Below are 19,680 nucleotides of genomic sequence, written 5' to 3'. Positions count from 1 at the left end.
ACAAAGACAAAAAGAAAAAAAGAATTTAGTGTTTCAGGATGACAAAAAGTCACTAGTGTGGTCATTGCAGAGCACTGCAAGTGTCACTAATGGTTTCAGAATTTCTACTTCAAAGGGACCAAAGAATGATTCCATGGTTGGCTGGAGGTCTTTTAAGCTGTGTTGCATAGGCAGCACATAGTTTTTCCTCAGACTGTATTCCTCTGTTGGTGTGACTTTTATGAGGATGCTGATGAGGAATATTCCAGGGTAAACCCACCCAGTAACTCCTTACTGCACACCAAAATGGGAAGAGAAATATCAGAAATGAGAGGAGGAATGAAAACTGAGGGAGACAAGATAGACTTTTTGTGATGGATTAACTATATTTATGGCAACATTACTTTTTTGCTTTCTCTTAAAATCATCCTTAATATTGAAAAAATATACACCTTGCCTGAAAGTTTTTGAACAGAGAAAAAGGAAACCACGTTTTCTTCATGCCTATTTTTCCAAGAACCCTACTCTAGAATACAAATGTTTAGTGAACTTTATTTAACTACTTTATTTTACTTTATTTGACTACTTTTCCTTCTTTTCTTATTCTTCTCTTCCCTGTCCTCCCTCTCTTCTCCACAAATGTCTTACAATAAATTAAAACTACTATCTTAACTCTTTCCTTTATGGAATAAGTCCCTGTGGCCAATGTGCCTAGACAGGAAAGGAAAGATAGGAAGAAGGGAATAGTTTTCAATATGCTGATACTAGCACTATCACGTTTTTAGCCTTATCAAAAATCACTGTCCCAGGGATACTCTCCAAAAGGAAGACAAATGTAAAGGGGAAAAAAGGAAGATGAAATTATATTTCCCATCCTGTCTTGTCCCTGATAGGAAGACGGTTCTGTCATCTTGTGACCCCCCAAGTAGTAAGTCGTTCGTCTATATCTTCAAGCTCTTGGGATACAAACAAGCCAAAGAAATCTATAGTTATGTGATATATATGATTCAAATGAATATTTTCATTCTATCACGACAACTCAGAGAACACAAGCTACAACAGTGAAGAAATAAAAAATAAAAGATGAAATCCTTTATATAATATGTTTACATTCGTGTTTAAGCATCTTAAAAGTAAGTATGAAATAATTGGAATACAACTAAGTTTTTGATTATATAGTTTAAAGTTATAAGTAGACAGAACTTCAGAAAATATGAGTTGGGAGGAAAAAGGTAGAAAAGGCCAAATCTTTGGCTAAATTATATTGCTATATTGTGTGCATGTCCAAATATCAACAAATCTCATCATTATGTATGACTATAATGCACCAATAAAAAATGTGAAAAAAGAAAAAATGTTAATTTATGAAGCATAACTCGAAAGGATACAAAATTCAGAGAAGAAAGCAAAAGGCCAAAATTAAGGTAACTGAAGTTCCGGAAGTGTTTACTTTTTTTGAGAGGAAAGCCAAATGCTAACAATTCCAGGTGTGTGTTTGCTAGAGGCAAATATATTGGTACGGGTTCTCAGCTCATTATTCCTGATTATTCTAATCCTCATAATTGTGAAATTCCTTCCTACATGTGGAAAATTAAGGATGCTATGATCCAGCCTTCAGAGCTTTCTGTCATAACACTTAAGGTCAGAAATAAAACAAACTGTCTTGATTCCTATGTAAGTAACATTTTTTAAATAGTTTTCTGCTGCTTAAAATCAGTATAGGAATCTGTGACATATAGTCTGCTCTGGTGGTTAAGAGGGCTGACTCTAGAATCATGACTAAAATACTCAATTCTAGTTTGATCATCTATTATATCATGACCTTGTGAAAGTTACTGCAATTTTTGTGTCTTTGTTTGCTCCACATAAAATGGAGTTTAAAGTGGTATCTGTATTACAGAGTTGCCCTGAAGTTTAAATCAGTTAACACATACAGTGAGTTACATTAATCTAATATACTTACAGCAAACTCAATATAAAATAGCCAGTATTAGTTTAGTCATTTACAGAAGCTTCATGGCCAAAAAGAAAAAAATAGGAAGATCCATGGATGCATTACAAAGCATCAAATATAATAAATGAAATAATAGATATATTAATATTATTTTGTGCAATGATAGGAATAGGCCTAGAAAACATAAAATATACACCTAAAAGGCAAGTGGTAGAGAAAAAGGAACGGAGATTTTAGATTGACTGGAAATGTACACAAGTAAGAAGGAAAGGTAATGTTTGGTACTTAAATTGAAGAACGGTAAATTACAGGCCCTAGAAAATGTGTGCATAGTTGTGTACAGTGAGGCACACCTGTAATCCCAGCAGCTCAGGAGGCTGAGGAAGAAAAGTCACAAGTTCAAGGCCAGCCTCAGAAATTAGCAAGTCACTGTCCAAAAAAATAAATAAATATATAAATAAATAAAAAGTGCTGGGCATGTGGCTCAGTGGTTAAGTGCCCCTGGGTTCAATCTCTGGTATGTGCACCCCACAATAAGGAAAACAAAATCTCCGCATAATGGCAGCTCAGATCCCTTTGTGCCAGCTAGTTGTTAGAAACCAAACTCCAATGAATCTCAGAATCTTAATTGATTACATGTCCTACAGATCAGGAAATATTCATTTTCATCAATGACATTTCCCAACTTCAATCCACATTTTTTTAAAAATCAACTTTTCCTTCTAAGCCCATCAAGGAGATTTTTAAATTGTAGTTTATTACAGTTACAAATAAAGAACTATATATTTATTTTTGTTATATTTTATTATATTGTATTCTAACAGAGTTTTAGATGACATGTTGAAGCTCTCTATTGTACTTGCCACCTAATAGATGTTATCTTATTTAATTCTCACAAAAAATGCCAAATAATTAATAACATCCTCCATTTTCCAGGCTGAGGTTAGTAGCTGAGCTAGTTGAAACTCAAAATAGTTAGGTAAGTTAAAATGGATCGTACTGAAGATAAGTGGCATGGCACTAAATCTACATGGTACTTTAATTTTGAATGAGCTTTATTAGAATAGTTTTATTTCAAAACATTCATTAATAAAGATTTTTTAAGGTATACATATTTGAATGCAGTTTGTCTTAAATTTATACATAATAAAAGGCCTGGCACTTCTTAGCACAATTCCAAGTCTCCATTGCTATTTGATGCTGGATACTATTACCTATCTTTCAGTGTCTCTTTCATCATTAGTAAAATTAATATACTATCCCTGCTGTTACTGATTACAGGACATGTTCTAAAAAATCAAAATAAATAAATAATGGAAGTGAAATTATTAGATATAATACATCAAAAGTTCAGATTTCCCTGAGTCACCTCCTGATATGAACTCTGTAGTTGACAAGGGCACATGAAGATGAGGAATTATTCTGCAGTGACTGAATTCTTTCTAATGGGGCTTTCTCAATACCCAGAACTACAGCATTTTCTCTTTGTGTTCTGCCTCATCATGTACAAGATAATCCTACTAGGAAACAGTCTCCTCATTATCATCAGCATCCTGGATCCTCGCCTCCATACTCCCATGTACTTCTTTCTTGGAAATCTCTCATTCTTAGACATCTGTTACACATCATCATCCATTCCCTCAGTGCTTATTATATTTATGTCACAGAGAAAATCCATCTCCTTTCTTAGCTGTACTCTACAGATGTTTTTCACCCTTGGCTTGGGCTCCACTGAATGTGTTCTCCTGGCTGTGATGGCCTATGACAGGTATGTAGCCATCTGCAACCCACTGAGGTACCCCATCATCATGAACAAGGTGTTATACATGCACTTGGCTGTGTGGTCCTGGGCCATAGGCTGCATGAACTCCTTAGTGCAAACAGTCATGACAATGGTGTTGCCTTTCTGTGGTAACAATGTTATTGATCATCTTACCTGTGAGATCCTGGCTCTTCTAAAACTTGTGTGCTCAGATATATCAATGAATGTGCTTATTCTGACAGTGGCAAGTATTGTTTTATTGGTGATTCCTCTGCTGTTAATTTTTGTGTCCTATATTTTCATTCTCTCTTCCATCCTGAAAATTAATTCTGCTGAGGGGAGAAAAAAAGCCTTTTCTACCTGTTCAGCCCACCTGACTGTGGTGATCTTATTCTATGGGTCAGCCCTTTTTATGTACACAAAGCCCAAGTCAAAGAACACCAAAGTATCTGATGAAATCATTGGACTGTCCTATGGAGTGATAACCCCAATGTTGAATCCCATCATCTATAGCCTGAGGAATAAGGAAGTAAAAGAGGCTCTGAAGAAAATTTCAAACAGATACTTGCATCTAACAAAAGTATGAAAGGCCTTGAAACATGTGATTCTCTCAACACAGGATCAGATCAGGTGTATTATAGTCACAGAAAAAGTCTGCTTGTAAGGCCATACATAGGACTCTGTTCTTTTCAACATGGAATGCTCATATAAAGCTTCTGAATATTGTCTTGTTTGCAGTCTCTCTATGTGCACAGCTCCTCTAATTAGTCTCTAAACATCTGTCCATCATATGCATCTTATTCTCTCTGCCCTCTGCTATCTCTTCTATTTTTCTTCCTTCCTCATTTTTTACTCCCTCTTCTCCCCTGTCTCCTTTTCCTCTTTGTCCTTCCTCTCAACTCTCCTTCATCTATTTCATCTCTCTTCCTTTCTTTTGTACTCTCAGTCTCATTTCTCTGTCATTTTAAATTGAACATGTATTGATTTATTTTTGTCTGGAATCCATTCTTCTGTTAAAAGTATCCTTCTTTCGATGAATCCACAGTCCATCCACTTGAGTTTGTATAGTTCTGGACAGAGCTGATCCAATCCTTTGGAAATAGTATAAGCATTAACATTGGCCTAATTGATTAAAAACAAAATCCTTCCTGCCTCAGTGATTGATTTAACATTTCAAGTGAGCCAGGTCAGGCTATTCAAACACAATCTGTACTGTCCCTGTATGAGAAAAAAAGGGAACACTTCTTGCTAGAGTTGCTAAGTAGGTAGAGTATTCATCTGGAGGCAATCTTTGCCCATACATAGAGAAAGTCTAAATGAAAGATAAAACAAGAGTTGTGAGAGGGAGGGGGAAGGGATGTATGATGCAGTGATTTTAGCTCCTTTATCAAGCTGTCTAAAGTCAAATTCCCAAGCATTTTTTGGTTATATGAGTTATTATTTATATATGCTTATATTAGTCAATTATTTAATTGAATAATTAGAGTCAATAAAAGTAATTTCTTTAAAAAACTAACTTTGAATTGGACTCTTAATTACGTACAATCAAATAGTCTTAACTAATGTATTTCTTTGTCACCGCTCCATTCTTATTTTCAGACAAAAAAAAATGTGGGGATATATTATTTAAGTAGCCCCAAGTTCTCCAGAACTCAGGGGTCCTCCAATTCCTTTCTTTAACTAAATTATGATCATATAATTTCTGTTCTGAATGAAAGTAAATACTTTAGTCAACTCCCCAATAATTTCTTTTATTTATTTATTTATTTATTTATTTATTTTTATTTATATATGACAGCGGAATGCATTACAATTCTTATTACACATATAGAGCACAATTTTTCATATCTCTGATTTTATACAAAGTATATTTACACCAATTCATGCCTTCATACATGTACTTTGGATAATAATGACTATCACATTCTACCATCATTTCTAACCCCATATCCTCTCCCTTCCCCTCCATACCTCTGCCCTATCTAGAGTTTATCTATTCCTCCCAGGGTCCTTCTCCCTATTCCACTATGAATCAGCCTCCTTATATTAGAGAAAACATTCAGCATTTGGCTTTTTGGGACTGGCAAAGTTAGCATTATCTTTTCTAACTTCATCCATTTACCTGCAAATGCCATGATTTTATTGCTAAGTAATATTGCATTGTGTATATATGCCACATTTTTTAATCCATTCATCTATTAAAGGGCATCTAGGTTGGTTCTACAGTTTATCTATTGTGAATTGTGCTGCTATAAACATTGATATGGCTGTTTCCCTGTAGTCTTCTCAGCAAAAGAAACAAAGTGAGGTGAACAGAGAGCCCACATTTTGGGGAGCAAATCTTTACCCCTCACACATCAGATACAGCACTAATCTCTAGGGTATATAAAGAACTAAAGAACTCAAAAAGTTAAACACCAAATAAACAAATAACCCAATCAATAAATGGGCCAAGGACCTAAATAGACACTTCTCAGATGATGATATACAATCAATCAATAAATATATGAAAAAAGTTCATCATTGCTAGCAATTAGAGAAATGCAAATCAAAACCACTCTAAGATTTCATCTGATTCCAGTCAGAATGGCAGCTATTATGAATACAAACAACAATAGGTAATGGCTAGGATGTGGGGGGAAAGGCACACTCATACACTGCTGTTGGGACTGCAAATTGGTGCAGCCAATATGGAGAGCAGTATGGAGATTTCTCCCCAGTAATTTCTAAGCAGCATTTATGTTTTCTAAAATTCTGGTTTTCACTTTTGCCCCAGACTATCTTTCTAAACTTTACTACCATTCCTTGGGTAATCTTAAATGCCTTTTTGTTTTAAAACTCAACAGTATATTTTGCCCACAAGGAATGGACATTAGTCTCCTAAATAACCATATTCTACAGGTCACTATATTTAAAATCCTTCTGTAGACTGAAAAATAAGATCAGTGAGACAGCAAGAAAAACATCACTGTTTTTGTTATCTCTTAGCCATGCCAATGCCCATGGCCCCTCTCAAGTCTATTTTCCTCTTTATAGCTTTCCTGCTACCAGGTTGATAGTGTCTATTCATTTTTAAAAGAACAGTGCTTACTCACCAGGAAATTGGGCCTTAATGATTTTAAAATATTGAAGTCCAATCCACAAGAATCTTGAATTATGAGTTATGTTTGAAAAATGTATCAAGCTGCACACTTAGGATTTGTCCACTCTCAAAAAGATCCAATAAAGTAATGCACAACCCATTGCCTGCCTCACATTATAAATATTAGAATAATCATCACAGCCTTCTAATACTAAGGTCCACATGATTCATTCTTCACAATGCAAGAACCATGATTGGAATCCAAAAATCAAAACCAATTTTAACATCCTTTATTTGAGTTTCTTATAAGTTCAAATACTAGAGTAATATTTTTAAAAATCCCATTGTATTTTAAAAATCCCTGCTTACAGCTGCTCTGGAGAATCTCCTTCCATCATTTCCTAAGACCCAGTCTTCTTACAGTTTACATCCTTTCTTTTTCCATTCCAACCTTCCATGATCAGGATATTCTTTTCATATAAAATAGTGAATACTCTGATGGCAAGGAATATAGAGCGACATGGATTTTAAAGAAAATGAACATTTGAGCCCAAACTTCAGGGCAGGGGGGAAAGTTGTTAAAATTCTCAAAAAGATTTATCCTACAATATTACTTACCAATGCAAATCTAGCTTTTTACACCACACTTCACAGATGTTATCTTTCTACCACTTTATCAACTTCTTTAGGAAGAAATTATTTCTTTCTCTTCTATTCTAATATAGGTTTTATAATGTGTCTCTATTACATTTCTTATATATGTTTTATATGTATTCAATGTAGCATAATTTGAGGATGGGCTTAGAGGTCAAGAAGAAATGATTATGAACAATGGTTTACTAGAATTAGGAACTTTCATGCATTAGACTCTACATTTCCCATGAACTAAAATGTTGAATTTAGTACCTAGACTGGGGGGGGGGGGGTAATTAGGAGTGAATTAAAAAATGCAAAATGTCTTATTAATGTTTTTCCAATGTCATGCAATGAAAAATACATACATTCTTCAAAACTTTATACATATATACCTATCTCTTCAAATAGACTCTGAATTTCCTGAAGGGAAAATATGAAACTAATCTTTATTTAAGAGATCTTGGTATCCAGAAAAAAAGGCATTTATTATAAAGTGTGTTGACTAATTGAATACATGTGTTGCCAATGTCTAGGCTTGGCACAGAATCACGAGCCACCACAGCTTTGTAGATTCAAACAGCAATCTTTATTCCTGAACTCACACTGGCCTCTATACACACGTTCTGGGGAAATCCAGTTCTGCTGCCGCCCAATTCACCTACTCCACGAGGCTTTCTTCTCCAATATCCCCTTTTTTCTCACGAGAACTCAACGGGAACAAGCAGCAGGAACACCCTAATCCCGGCAGCAATAATCTTCAACCTCCAACTTCCCTAAAACCCCTATTGTCTAAAACCGGGAACGCCCTAAACCCAAGGAGAGGGATACTTCCTCAAACCTGCAGGATACACCCTAATCCTGGATCCACCCTGGTACTTGAGCAAGGTCACCTTACATGCAATGTCAACAGCGAAATTCCAAGGCAAGTCCATTTAACATGGGGTACGCTGGCAAGGAAATTTCGATGCGTCATATCTACTTGGCAATGGCCCTCAGCAATGTGTGACTGCCTTTTTATGCTATACATAAATAAGGATATTTTCCATTTCCTAAATAAACCCTATAATGGCCATTCACTCCCACAAAATTGCCAATACTGTAATCAACCTGTAAAAACTCAAACTGCCTCTCAAAAAGGTCTCCTCTAACTTAAAGCCTTTTTTAAAATCCTAGCACAATTCTTAGCTCTTCTTCATCTGTGTTAAATTTCCATAGCAAACTATTTAGGTTTTGGAATATTTATTATGTTAAGGTTTATATTCTCTTTACAATTAACCTTCTATTCATTGAAATTTTAACAGGGGAAAAGCCTATGACTTATCTGGTCTTGTAATCATACTGTAAGGGTCCAGCGAAGCGTCGGAGATGGAGACTACAGGAGACTAACTTCATGCAATGGCAAGGGGGATTTTTATTAGGGATCCGTTCCAGCGCGCTGGGGCTCCATGCTCACTCAAGAAGGGAGAGCAGCCCAGAGCCCAGAGCAGAGGTCAAGCATAGCTTAAGTACACTTTTTGGAGAGGGCGATGGGCTTTGCATACATCAGAACAAATCATCATGAGGCGCGGGAAAATTGAACAAAAATTCTGATACATGATTAGTCCATTCATTGGTGGGAACAGTTTGGGCAGGGGTGATTGGTCACTTCTAAGTGGGGTACACATTCAAACTGATTGGTTCTGGGGCCTATATGCTTACGTGCCATGCTACCTGGAACCCTTAGCTATTAAACAACCAGGGAATCAATGGAGATATTTACTGGGCAGTTCCTGCATTGTCCTAACAACTTCACAGAGATTACAGGTTCCGGGGATAGCAGGGGAATTGTAACAATAGACTTTTTCAATTCTAACAATGGTCTTTTACTTTTTAGCCCGGGCCTTGTAATCTAGAAGCTTTACAATGCCCTAGTCTTTTACACTTTAACTCAGGATTGTGCAGCTTAGAAATTTTACCTTTACAATACAATTATTAACAAAGTGGGCTTCAATAAGAACATTAACGATGTCATTGTAGAGTGCCTTTTTGTATGAAGTTTACTAACTTAAGAGAATTTCATTTTCATAGAATATGGGAAATATGACTGTGATATACATAATACATGCAACTACTAAAGAAAAAATTCTGGTTAAACTAATATGCCCTGTTTTATATATAGTATTTTTTAAATTCTGGGCATCAGAATATTGACTGTTAACAGATTGGCATAGTCTACCCAATCCATTTACACATACATATAATCTCCGAGCTAGTTGCAGAGACTTGACAATAACCAAAAGAAAAAGACATTAATATGAAGAACAATGAGTCCTATATGTGTACCTTGGCCCTGAGATCGAGCATAATAGGCATTTTAAATATAACCAGTCCAAAACAGAAAGTTGATTTCCCTATCCTCAAACTACTTCTCAAGTCTGGGTCATCTCAGGAAGTATAGCACCACACAGGAATGCCCATCCAACCCAGCATAATATATTGTGATCACTTTCATTGCTACCATACTATTCCAAGGCACATGGTCTCACCTATGCTAATGCAAAGGCTTCCCAAATTCCATTACAGACTTTTGTTCTCCCACATTCCACTTTTGTTCTCCCATAATTCATTATTTGCACAGCAAATGGAGTTTTGTTTTTAGAATGGCACATACTTAAGTCATAAAAGGGATAAAAACCTATTAATGGTATTTTTAAAATCAGAATAGTGGCTGTAGGAGAGGGGTTATTTCAGGTATCAACTGGGCTGGGGCACGAGGGAATTTTCTGAGGTTATGTTAAAGTTCTATAACTTGATAGGTGTTTCAGTGAAACAGGCATGAATTTGTCAGAACTTTCTTACATTTGTTTATTGAAATTGTTTAAAAGAATAACTAAATAAATATGAAACTCTAGTTAAAAAAACACATGCTAAACTATTTAGAGAAAAGTGTAAGTAATACAGTTTGCTTAGAAATGTATCCAAAAAATGACTTGGACTTAATGGAGGGTTACAGAAATAGATACTCAGACTGATATAAGCAATTCTGTAAAATATTGATGGTAGAATCTAGTTGATGGGTATGTGATAATTAACAATTTTTTTTTACTTTTTCTTTATGTTTCATATTTCCATAATATGGTATACAAAAAAGTATATCATTAATCTGTCAGTAATACACTTTTTGAATGAATTTTGTATCCATAAATGAGACAAGGAGAGAATTTGGATACTAAATGATATCATTATAAATTCTCTTAAACTTAGTTTAAGAAAAAGTTCTACTATTTTAAAAAGGAAAACTTTTTAATAGGTTATTTACAACTTTTACAAGAGAGAAATTAAAAATAAATTTTAATGGTCCCTGTGAAACTTAATTTCCTATACTGAACTCTTGTCATGGTTTCGGTGGCTAATCCTAGGGGGATGAGCACAAGGGGAGAAGGAAAGTGAAGAAAAGAAATACATAAGAAGATTTGTTAGAATCAAATTCTAAGATAATAAGGAAATGAGAAAACAAGAAATTCTTTGATATGATGTGTTGTTGACTGTGGTCATTCCTAGGTTTTTGGCTATTTCTGACAGAACTAATGATTCCGCAGGCATATCAGACTGTATAGACTTTAGCAGTTGGCTTTAAAGTTGGCTCGTCCTACAGCATTTATTTTTAAGTATACTTATTGAATACAATTAAAGCCAAGAAGTTTTGATGATGCCATTCATATATCCACAAGATATTTGCCTGTAAACCTTATAACACTGCTACCCTTAAAACAATCAAATTACAATAGATTAACTCTAGATAGGGAAGAGGGGTGGAAGGGGAAGGGAGGGGGCATGGGGTAATTAATGATGGTTGAATGTGTTTATCATTATATCCAAAGTACATGTATGAAGACACGAATTGGTGTGAGTATACTATATATACAACCAGAGGTATGAAAAATTGAGCTCTACATATGTAATAAGAATTGTAATGCATTCCACTGTTATATATAAATAAATAATATGGGGAAAAAAACATTAAAGAAAGCAAAAAAAAAAAAACAGGTTACATAATCACATTTCCTGGAGCCTTTTCTGACCTGGAACCTGAATAAAAAATAAGTTGAATTTAATTCAAACAATCTATAAATTAGATGATCTATTACTATTCCATGCTACTCATGTTCTCACACCAGACATGTGACAAACATTTTTATAAATGTGAGTTACTATTGGGTAAGGCTAACATAAATAGACAGTGGATATATTGTAATAATAATTCAGGTGATTACAGAACACAGGTGTTAATATGTAGGCTATATTATGTATCATTATTTAAAATGGGAAATGAGACTACTCAACGTATTGAACACTAATGGTATTAGTGATGAAAGACCTACTGAGTATGAATTTTATGCTCCTGATAAAAGTTAAAATTTCCAAGTGTTGAGAGACAGCAAAAATGAAAAAGTCAGTGACTGAATAACAAGTGAAATAAATTACTTAAGACATTAATCAAGACAATTTGATGACAAAGACTATATAATATAATAATCTAAATTCAGAAGGAATGATGTCTTTGTGAGAAATGCATGAAGATTTAGGAATCTTAATGTCTTTTACTCTCTCATACAGCGGAATGGTATTCAGGAACAAAAACGCAAACATATAATCCCAATGCAAATACCACAATAATTATATAAGAGTCATAAAGCAAAACAGATTTTATTGAACTAAGATAGAAAATTTTATCATGTTTTTAAACTAGTTGTCTCACTATAATAGTGAAGTCATAAGAATAATTATGTAGATATATGGTGTGTACAAAACTACATGCTTCTATATGTATATTGACATTGGTATTTGCCTTACATCTCTTCTTTAAGATACCAAATTATAAAATAAAGAATTTACTTATTAGCTTTAAAACATAAAGAGTAAAATGATAACACCTAGAATAAGACCCCGTCTGAAGTAGATACCTTTCGGGTTTTTTGTATGTGCAATACAGCCTAGGTTTTGTAGTTAAATTTTGCAGGTTCATTTAGATTTTAAAATCTAAAACTTATGAAAGGTGGTTTTAATTCTTCATTTTATAATATGTAACAATGATTACATAAGGCTTACAATTAAGTAACTCACTTTTAAAAAGGTAAATACAAGTATATAAGCATGTTTATAAATAAGCAAAATGTAATGGTAAAAATAAATGCCTAAAAGGAAACCTGGAAATTGGTCTAAGACTGTCATGATGCTTCCCACATAGAATAGTTATTCCAGTTTCTTAAAACTGAAGTTCAGTCTGCTTTTAATAGTGAATGATCTTATTATATATTAATATTATATAATAGCATTTATTTTCTCAGATGCTTCAAAATAATAAAAAAGTTAGCAATGAACACAAAACCTCAGGTCAATGGAATAATTTATTAAAATTATCCAAATAAAATAACTGAAAACTTGGAATTCTATATCATATTAAACTTTCATGAGAGAAGGCAAAGTAAAGACATTTTTAGGGAAAAAAGAAAAAGATTTTTACAATACAGACAGTCCTAGAAAAAAAATCCCTAAGCTAAAAGAATGAAATTAAAATGAAAATACAGTAAACAAGGAAATTGCTAAATACATAGGTATATCTAAACTGTCATTGGCTTTGTAAAAGAAAGAAAGAAAGAAAGAAAGAAAGAAAGAAAGAAAGAAAGAAAGAAAGAAAGAAAGAAAGAAAGAAAGAAAGAAAGAATAAGGGACTTAAAAACAAGATCAAAAGGTACAACATGAAAGATGATAAGAGAGTTTAAATGTAAACATTTTAGGGCCCTTGTATACCCATCTTTAAAAGTTAATGTAATCTTGGGGGGTACATGCTTGATAGTAGAAAATGTTTTAAATGCAATAAAATGTTTATAAAACTGAGGATGCATTGCAGGGTGGGGGGGAAGCAAGTTTCAATGAATACCAAAGACATTCAAACCAAAACCCATATTCACAATACAAAATACATTATAAATTCATTTCAAAAATAACCCCTCCCAGAAAAATAACATTTAAATATAGAAATTTGTTCAAATGATCAGTAGTATTTGAAAGTTAGAAGCAGCTGAAGATTGTAATTTGGTTTATTAGATGTGATAGACATGCTAAAATGTAAAACCCAACATGATGAATGGGAAAATGAAAATGCATAAATTTGCTGTAAGATATATGGAGATTTCTTTTCTTTATTAAAGAATTCTTATAAGAAAACATGCATATTTATTAAAATGGTCTCCTATGTCAAAGTATTTGCACAATCAGAGCTAACATATAAACTCTTCTTGTAATAGCTGATTATTTTGAAAGATTGACATATTGAATTCTGGAGACACCACCAATAAAAGTGATGAAACAAAAAAAAGTGAGAATTAAAAAACGAACACTGTTAAATAATTCATAGGTTAAAAAGAAGATAATGGAAACTTTAAAATATTTATAAAGTTAATGATAATAAAATTACTCTCAAAATTTGTGTGATAAAGGAATTACGTGGTCAAATACATACTCTGGAAGACAAGAAGGATGGAAAATTAATGCTCTAAGAATCCAGCTTAAAGATTTAGAACAATGAGTAAATAAGGAAATCCAAATACAGGTAGAAGACTAATAAGTAGTTTAAAAATTTAGTAAGACACAACAAATAAAAACAAATAAAAAGTGGGCAAAGAAGTTGAATAGGCATATTTTCCAAAGAGGACATGTGAATGGCCAAAATGGGCAGGAAAGATGCTGAGTATCACTGATCATTAAAGAAATGCAAATCAAAACTACAATGAGCTACTACTTCACAGCCATAAAGATGACTACTATCAAAATAACAAAAGTATCATGTGTGGAGATGTGGAAGTATTGGAACCCATGTGCTCTATTAGTAGGAATGTGAAATGATACAGCCACAATGGAAATAGTGTGAGTGTTCCTCAAAAACTTAAAAATGAAATTACCATACAAAGCAGAAACTCCACGTGTGAGTACACACCAAAAATAAATAAATAAATAAATAAATAAAGGCATGATCCCCAAGATATATATATATATATATATATATATATATATATATATATCCATATTCATCACAGCATTATTACAATATAAAACACTGAAGTAACACAAGTTTTCTCTCAATGGATACATGAATAGCAAAATGTGGTGTATACCTTCAGCCTAATAACATTCAGCTTAAAAAGAAGGAAATTTTGACAAAGGCTCTATAGATGAACCTTGAAGACATTATGCTAAGTGAAATAACCCAGTCACAAAAAGTCAAATACTGTATGATTCTACTAGTATGAAGTAGCTATTCCAAAAGTAAAAAACCAAAGAGAGGAAGTAGCTTGCCAGAATCAGAGAAATAAAAGGAAGGAGATTATTGTCTCATAAGTACAGTTTTAGCTTTACAAGATGAAAAGAGTTATAGAGATGGATACTGGTGATGGTTGCATCACATTATGAATGCATTTAATATCAGTGCACTGTACACTTAAAAATGATTAGATGGTAAAATTTAGGTTATATGTACTTTTACCTCAGTAAAAAATGATAATTTTTTTCATTTACTAGGTCAAATGATTCTAATCCAACCCCTATGATATATAAATTAGTTCATAAAAGATTACAAAGCAGGTATGTAAAGCTGCCCTACCTTTTATAAGTCTGATATAAACTTGAAGCAAAAACTGATCAGGGATAATATGAGACAGGAAAACTTATGGAACAATCTCACTTATGAACATATGCAGAAAAATACTAAATAAAATCCTAACAAAATCTATAAAGCTACAAAACAACAATACCTAACAATAAAATAGGGTTTCTTCCAAGATGCAAGGATTTCTTAACATTAAAAAATAATATAGTGCAATTCATGATAATATTAATTGGAGAATTAAAAACAAATTATAATTTCAGTAAATGCAGAAAAATATTTTAATAACATTCCCTATTCATTCATAATTATAAAAGGTAAATAACTTAGCAAACTAAAAACACAAGATTTTCTTAACCTCATAAAACTTATTTATTGAAAACTTAAAATTCATAAATTATTTAGTAGTTCAAAAAGAAAGAAGAGAATGCCTGTTTTTGTACCCTATATTCAACATTGCAGAGATCCTACAAAGAAAGGTGAAGAGGGGAAGATAGGATAAGGAGAGTAAGTGAAAGAAGGAAAAATGGAAAGAAAAATGAAAAATAGGACGATAGGGAGCACATGAGGAAGATAATAAGGAAAGGCATAAAGGAGAAAGGGACTGACAGGAAGTGTGAAGACTACACAGAAGTAACACAATTCTCAGTCCTGACTGAAAAGGCTGTCTATGTAGAAAGTCAGAAAAAAATCTGTAAAAAGAAAAAATTTAAACTCATAAGAGTCTCTGACATGGCTGCCAAGCACAAGATCAATATGCAAAACTCAGTAGTAGTTTTTGCAACATGTACAAATGGTTAGAGAACATACTTGAAGAGCATATTAGGAAGCTGGTCACAGTGATATATCCCTGTAAATCTAACTACTCAGGAGGTTTAGCCAGCCTCATAAGTTCAAGGTCAGCCTCAGTGAGAAACTCTCTCAAGATAAAAATAAAAAGAGCTAGGGATAAGGTTCAGGGGTAGAGCATCCCTGGGTTCAATATCCAGTACCATGAGTTGGGGTACCAAGGGGTGGGAAAGAAAAGGAGAGAAGTGGGGTGGGGAAAAAGGAGAAGGATATCAACAACAAAAGCCAACAAAAAGTATAAATTACCCGTGAATAAAAACTGCACAAGGAATTTTTGAAGAAAAATATAAATATTCACTAAAACACACTGCACAAAACCTCTCATAAGCTGGGCAACTAAATATCGTTTATGTGAGGAAACTCAAGAATAAACATGCAAATTCATCCCAATTCTTTATATGAATGTAATGCAATTTCAATCAAAATATACTTGAGGTTTGTTTTTTTTAATTTTCTAAGTTTACCCCAAAATTCAGATTAAGTAGTAACAATCAAGAATAGGGGATGTGGCTCAAGCCGTGGCGCGCTCGCCTGGCATGCGTGCGGCCCGGGTTCGATCCTCAGCACCACATACCAACAAAGAGGTTGTGTCCGCCGAGAACTGAAAAATAAATATTAAAAATTCTCTCTCTCTCTCACTCTCTCTCCTCTCTCACTCTCTCTTTAAAAAAAAAAAAAAGAATAGCCAAGACGATGATAGAATAAGAAATGCATATTTACTTAGCCAAATGACAAGATCAATAAAAAACAACAGTAATTCTGATATCTTACCATTGGCATAGTTCAAGAGAGATATATCAATGCAGTAGACTATATACAGCAAGCAGAAATAATCTGAGTTTAGGTGGAATTTTTTATCCTAAACTAATGGTATTTGATTTAAGAATACATTACAAACAGTAGGGAATGATCAACTAACTATTTAATAATTTTTGCTTTAGTAATGGCCTTCTAATTTTGAAAAAAAAATCAAATTAAAGCTATACATTACTCTGTGACCACAGTGAGTTTAAGACAGATTAAATATTTAAGGTCTGAAAGCAAAACTATATAACATCTGGTAGAAAATATTAAAGTATCTTCATATACAAGGAAAGGAAAAGTATACCATAAATATGGCCAAAAGAAGCAGAAAATGTAAAAGACTACAAAAGTGAAAATAGACAAATGGGATAATAATGCACCAAAAACTTTGGAATGGTGGAATTCTTTGCATTCTTCTCTTAGGGGCCATGGCATAGCAACAGCTGAAAAAGAAGACAGGTAAGATGTGAACTAGCTTGAGGAAGTGCAACCCTATTTCATTTAATATTGAGACAGAAAGAAATGGTTAAACTGCTACAGAAAGTAATGATATATAGCAAATTGGGAAGGCAGTCTTTCTCCCATTGGACAGTAACCATCTTATTTTATGGTTTAGCCTTTTTTATGTATGTGAAAACAAAATCTCATCACAAATACATCTGATTGAGATTATCAGGCTATTTTATGGAGTGATAATCCCAACATCAAAAAAGTCTAAGGAATAAGAAGATTAAAGAAACTATGAAGAGAGTCCTGTAGCAAACACCTGAAAACTATGAAATAGCTTGAGGCATGTAATATTCTCAATGGGGAAACAGATCTTGTCTTTTTATACTGATATTATGAAAGTTTGCATTCTTACACAACCAGATAGCAACTCCCATTTATTTTCAACATAAAATATTCATGTAAACCTTCAGAACAGTGTCTTATCTGCCGGATTTATAGTCGTAAAGAAGTCTGCCAACTGGTCCCTTAAAGATTCTGATACTCTTCATCAAGATAATCTCAAGTGCATAAACTCCCTCTCTCACACCACCTCATTCTATGAACATAGCCATCATGTTGTTATGTAGCTACATACAGTTGTTTTAGTTATATCCTAAGACCCCAGCCAACAGCAAGCATGCTACTATCAGACCTGTAAGTAAGCCAGCATTCAGATAATTCCACCCCACAGAATTCAAGCTGCCACAACTAATACCAAGAGGAAACCTGCCCAATTAAGCACAGCACAAATCATAAGGTCAATACCAAAATAAACATTTTCCTTGATCTAACCCACTTAAGTTTTTCTGTAGTTGGTTACCTAGAAACAAATAACCAGAAAAAAAAATGAAATCCAGAATTTCTACAATGTACCATTCACAATATTCAAGAGATATCACAAAATAACACACAATCAAGCAAAATGAAGTCTGATCATGAGATAATTCAAAGGATGCAATAAATAAGAATTTTCAAGTAGACATTATAACTATTCATTATTTTTTAAATAGCTCATATGAAAAAACAAGCAAGAAATCTTTGCAAAAAAAAAATACTAACTATAGAAAGAACCAAAAGAAAATTCTGGAAGTGAAAACTACAACATATAATTTTTAAAAGCACTGGAAGTTTAACAGCAAACTCAAAATGACATTTAAAAAAAGAAGAAGAGTTGCAAGTAAAGATAACTCAACAGTAGTTATCTAAGTTAAAATGAGAAATAAAGAGTGTATGATCTGGGGTTGGGGTTTTAGCTCACTATTAAAGTGCTTGCCTAGCACATGTGAGGCCCTGGGTTCAATCCTCAGCACCATATAAATAATAAATGAATAAAATAAAGCCATATAAAAAAGTTACTCCATTAAAAAAAAAGATCCTATGATCTGTTTCCTATCAGAATGTTAAGTGACATAATTGCTTAAACAATAGCAATTTCTTTTCTTTCTTGATAACCAAACCTAGGTTTATATTTAACTATCAGCATCATGCTCAGGAATGGTGGGGACATGAAAAAGCATGTTTATTTCAGGCTAAAATGGTAAATCCTATTTCCTTTTGTGACTGATGGTATGTATGCCTACCTTTAGATAGGCATATGACCCAGGTCTCGAAAATTAGACTGAGAATGAATGAGATGGACTTTCTGGGAATGCTTCTCGCCTTTAAGAAGAGCAATAACCAGGGACATGTTCTATGTTCCTGACTTTTCTAGTATGAGGATTTGATTTCTGTCACAGCCAGCACTATAGCAATAACCAAAAAAAAAAAAAAAAGAAAAGAAAAGAAAAAGAGAAAGAGGAAAACTTGTAACCTTGATGACATCTCTGAGTCTTGAAACTATTAAACTATAGAGTTTTTGTTAAGTGAGTTAATAAATGCTTTACTTTAGAATATAATTTGAGGTTGCATTTTCCATAACTTGCATCCAAAGGAATCTTTTCTGGCACCAAAAACTTGTCACTGAGCCTATTGTATCTCAAATATTTCCTGATTCTCATGATAAGGTAACAATTTCTTCCTTTAAGTCACCAATTTTTTCTTTGCACATATGCTCTATTTTATCTTGAATAGTTGTGATGTGATTTTATTAACAGTATCAAATTTATTCTCAGAAGTGCTATGAATAGAGGAACTATTTTGAATCTCAAAATCTACTCTGAATCCTCTAACAGTTTCATTTTAAATTGTCTTCTACTTATTTACGATTCCCTACTAAATTTGGGGGCAAGGATTTTATCATTTTTTTATATCCATACAACAATGAGTATTTGGCATCAAAATTGAACAAAGGACCCACCACATACGTTGTAGGCCCATTAAATCTTAAAAGATGAACAGAAGTGACATAATGAAAATATGAAACACATACCATGCCACTAAACTGATTGCTTCTCTTTCAAATTATTTGTTCTATCCCCACATTTCATATTGAATTTACTATAAATGAGCTAAAATTCTCTAGAGTAACTGTTCTCCTAATTAAA

General features: G+C 33.4%; 1 protein-coding gene across 1 annotated transcript; it reads left to right on the top strand.

The window, feature by feature from the left end:
- Positions 1-3,336: 3,336 nt before the first annotated feature.
- On the top strand, positions 3,337-4,281 carry LOC308641279 (olfactory receptor 13D1-like; the record flags this gene model as incomplete). The annotated part of the gene is made up of 1 exon (XM_081279749.1): positions 3,337-4,281. One exon carries the CDS (start codon positions 3,337-3,339, stop codon positions 4,279-4,281), a length of 945 nt encoding a protein of 314 aa, XP_081135875.1.
- Between the last annotated feature and the right edge of the window lie 15,399 nt (positions 4,282-19,680).

This window comes from Spermophilus citellus (genome assembly GCF_964194105.1).
Source record: "Spermophilus citellus genome assembly, chromosome: 2".
Lineage (NCBI taxonomy): Eukaryota > Metazoa > Chordata > Mammalia > Rodentia > Sciuridae > Spermophilus > Spermophilus citellus.
Note: the sequence above shows the minus strand (reverse complement) of the source record. Positions and strands in the feature narration are given on the sequence as shown.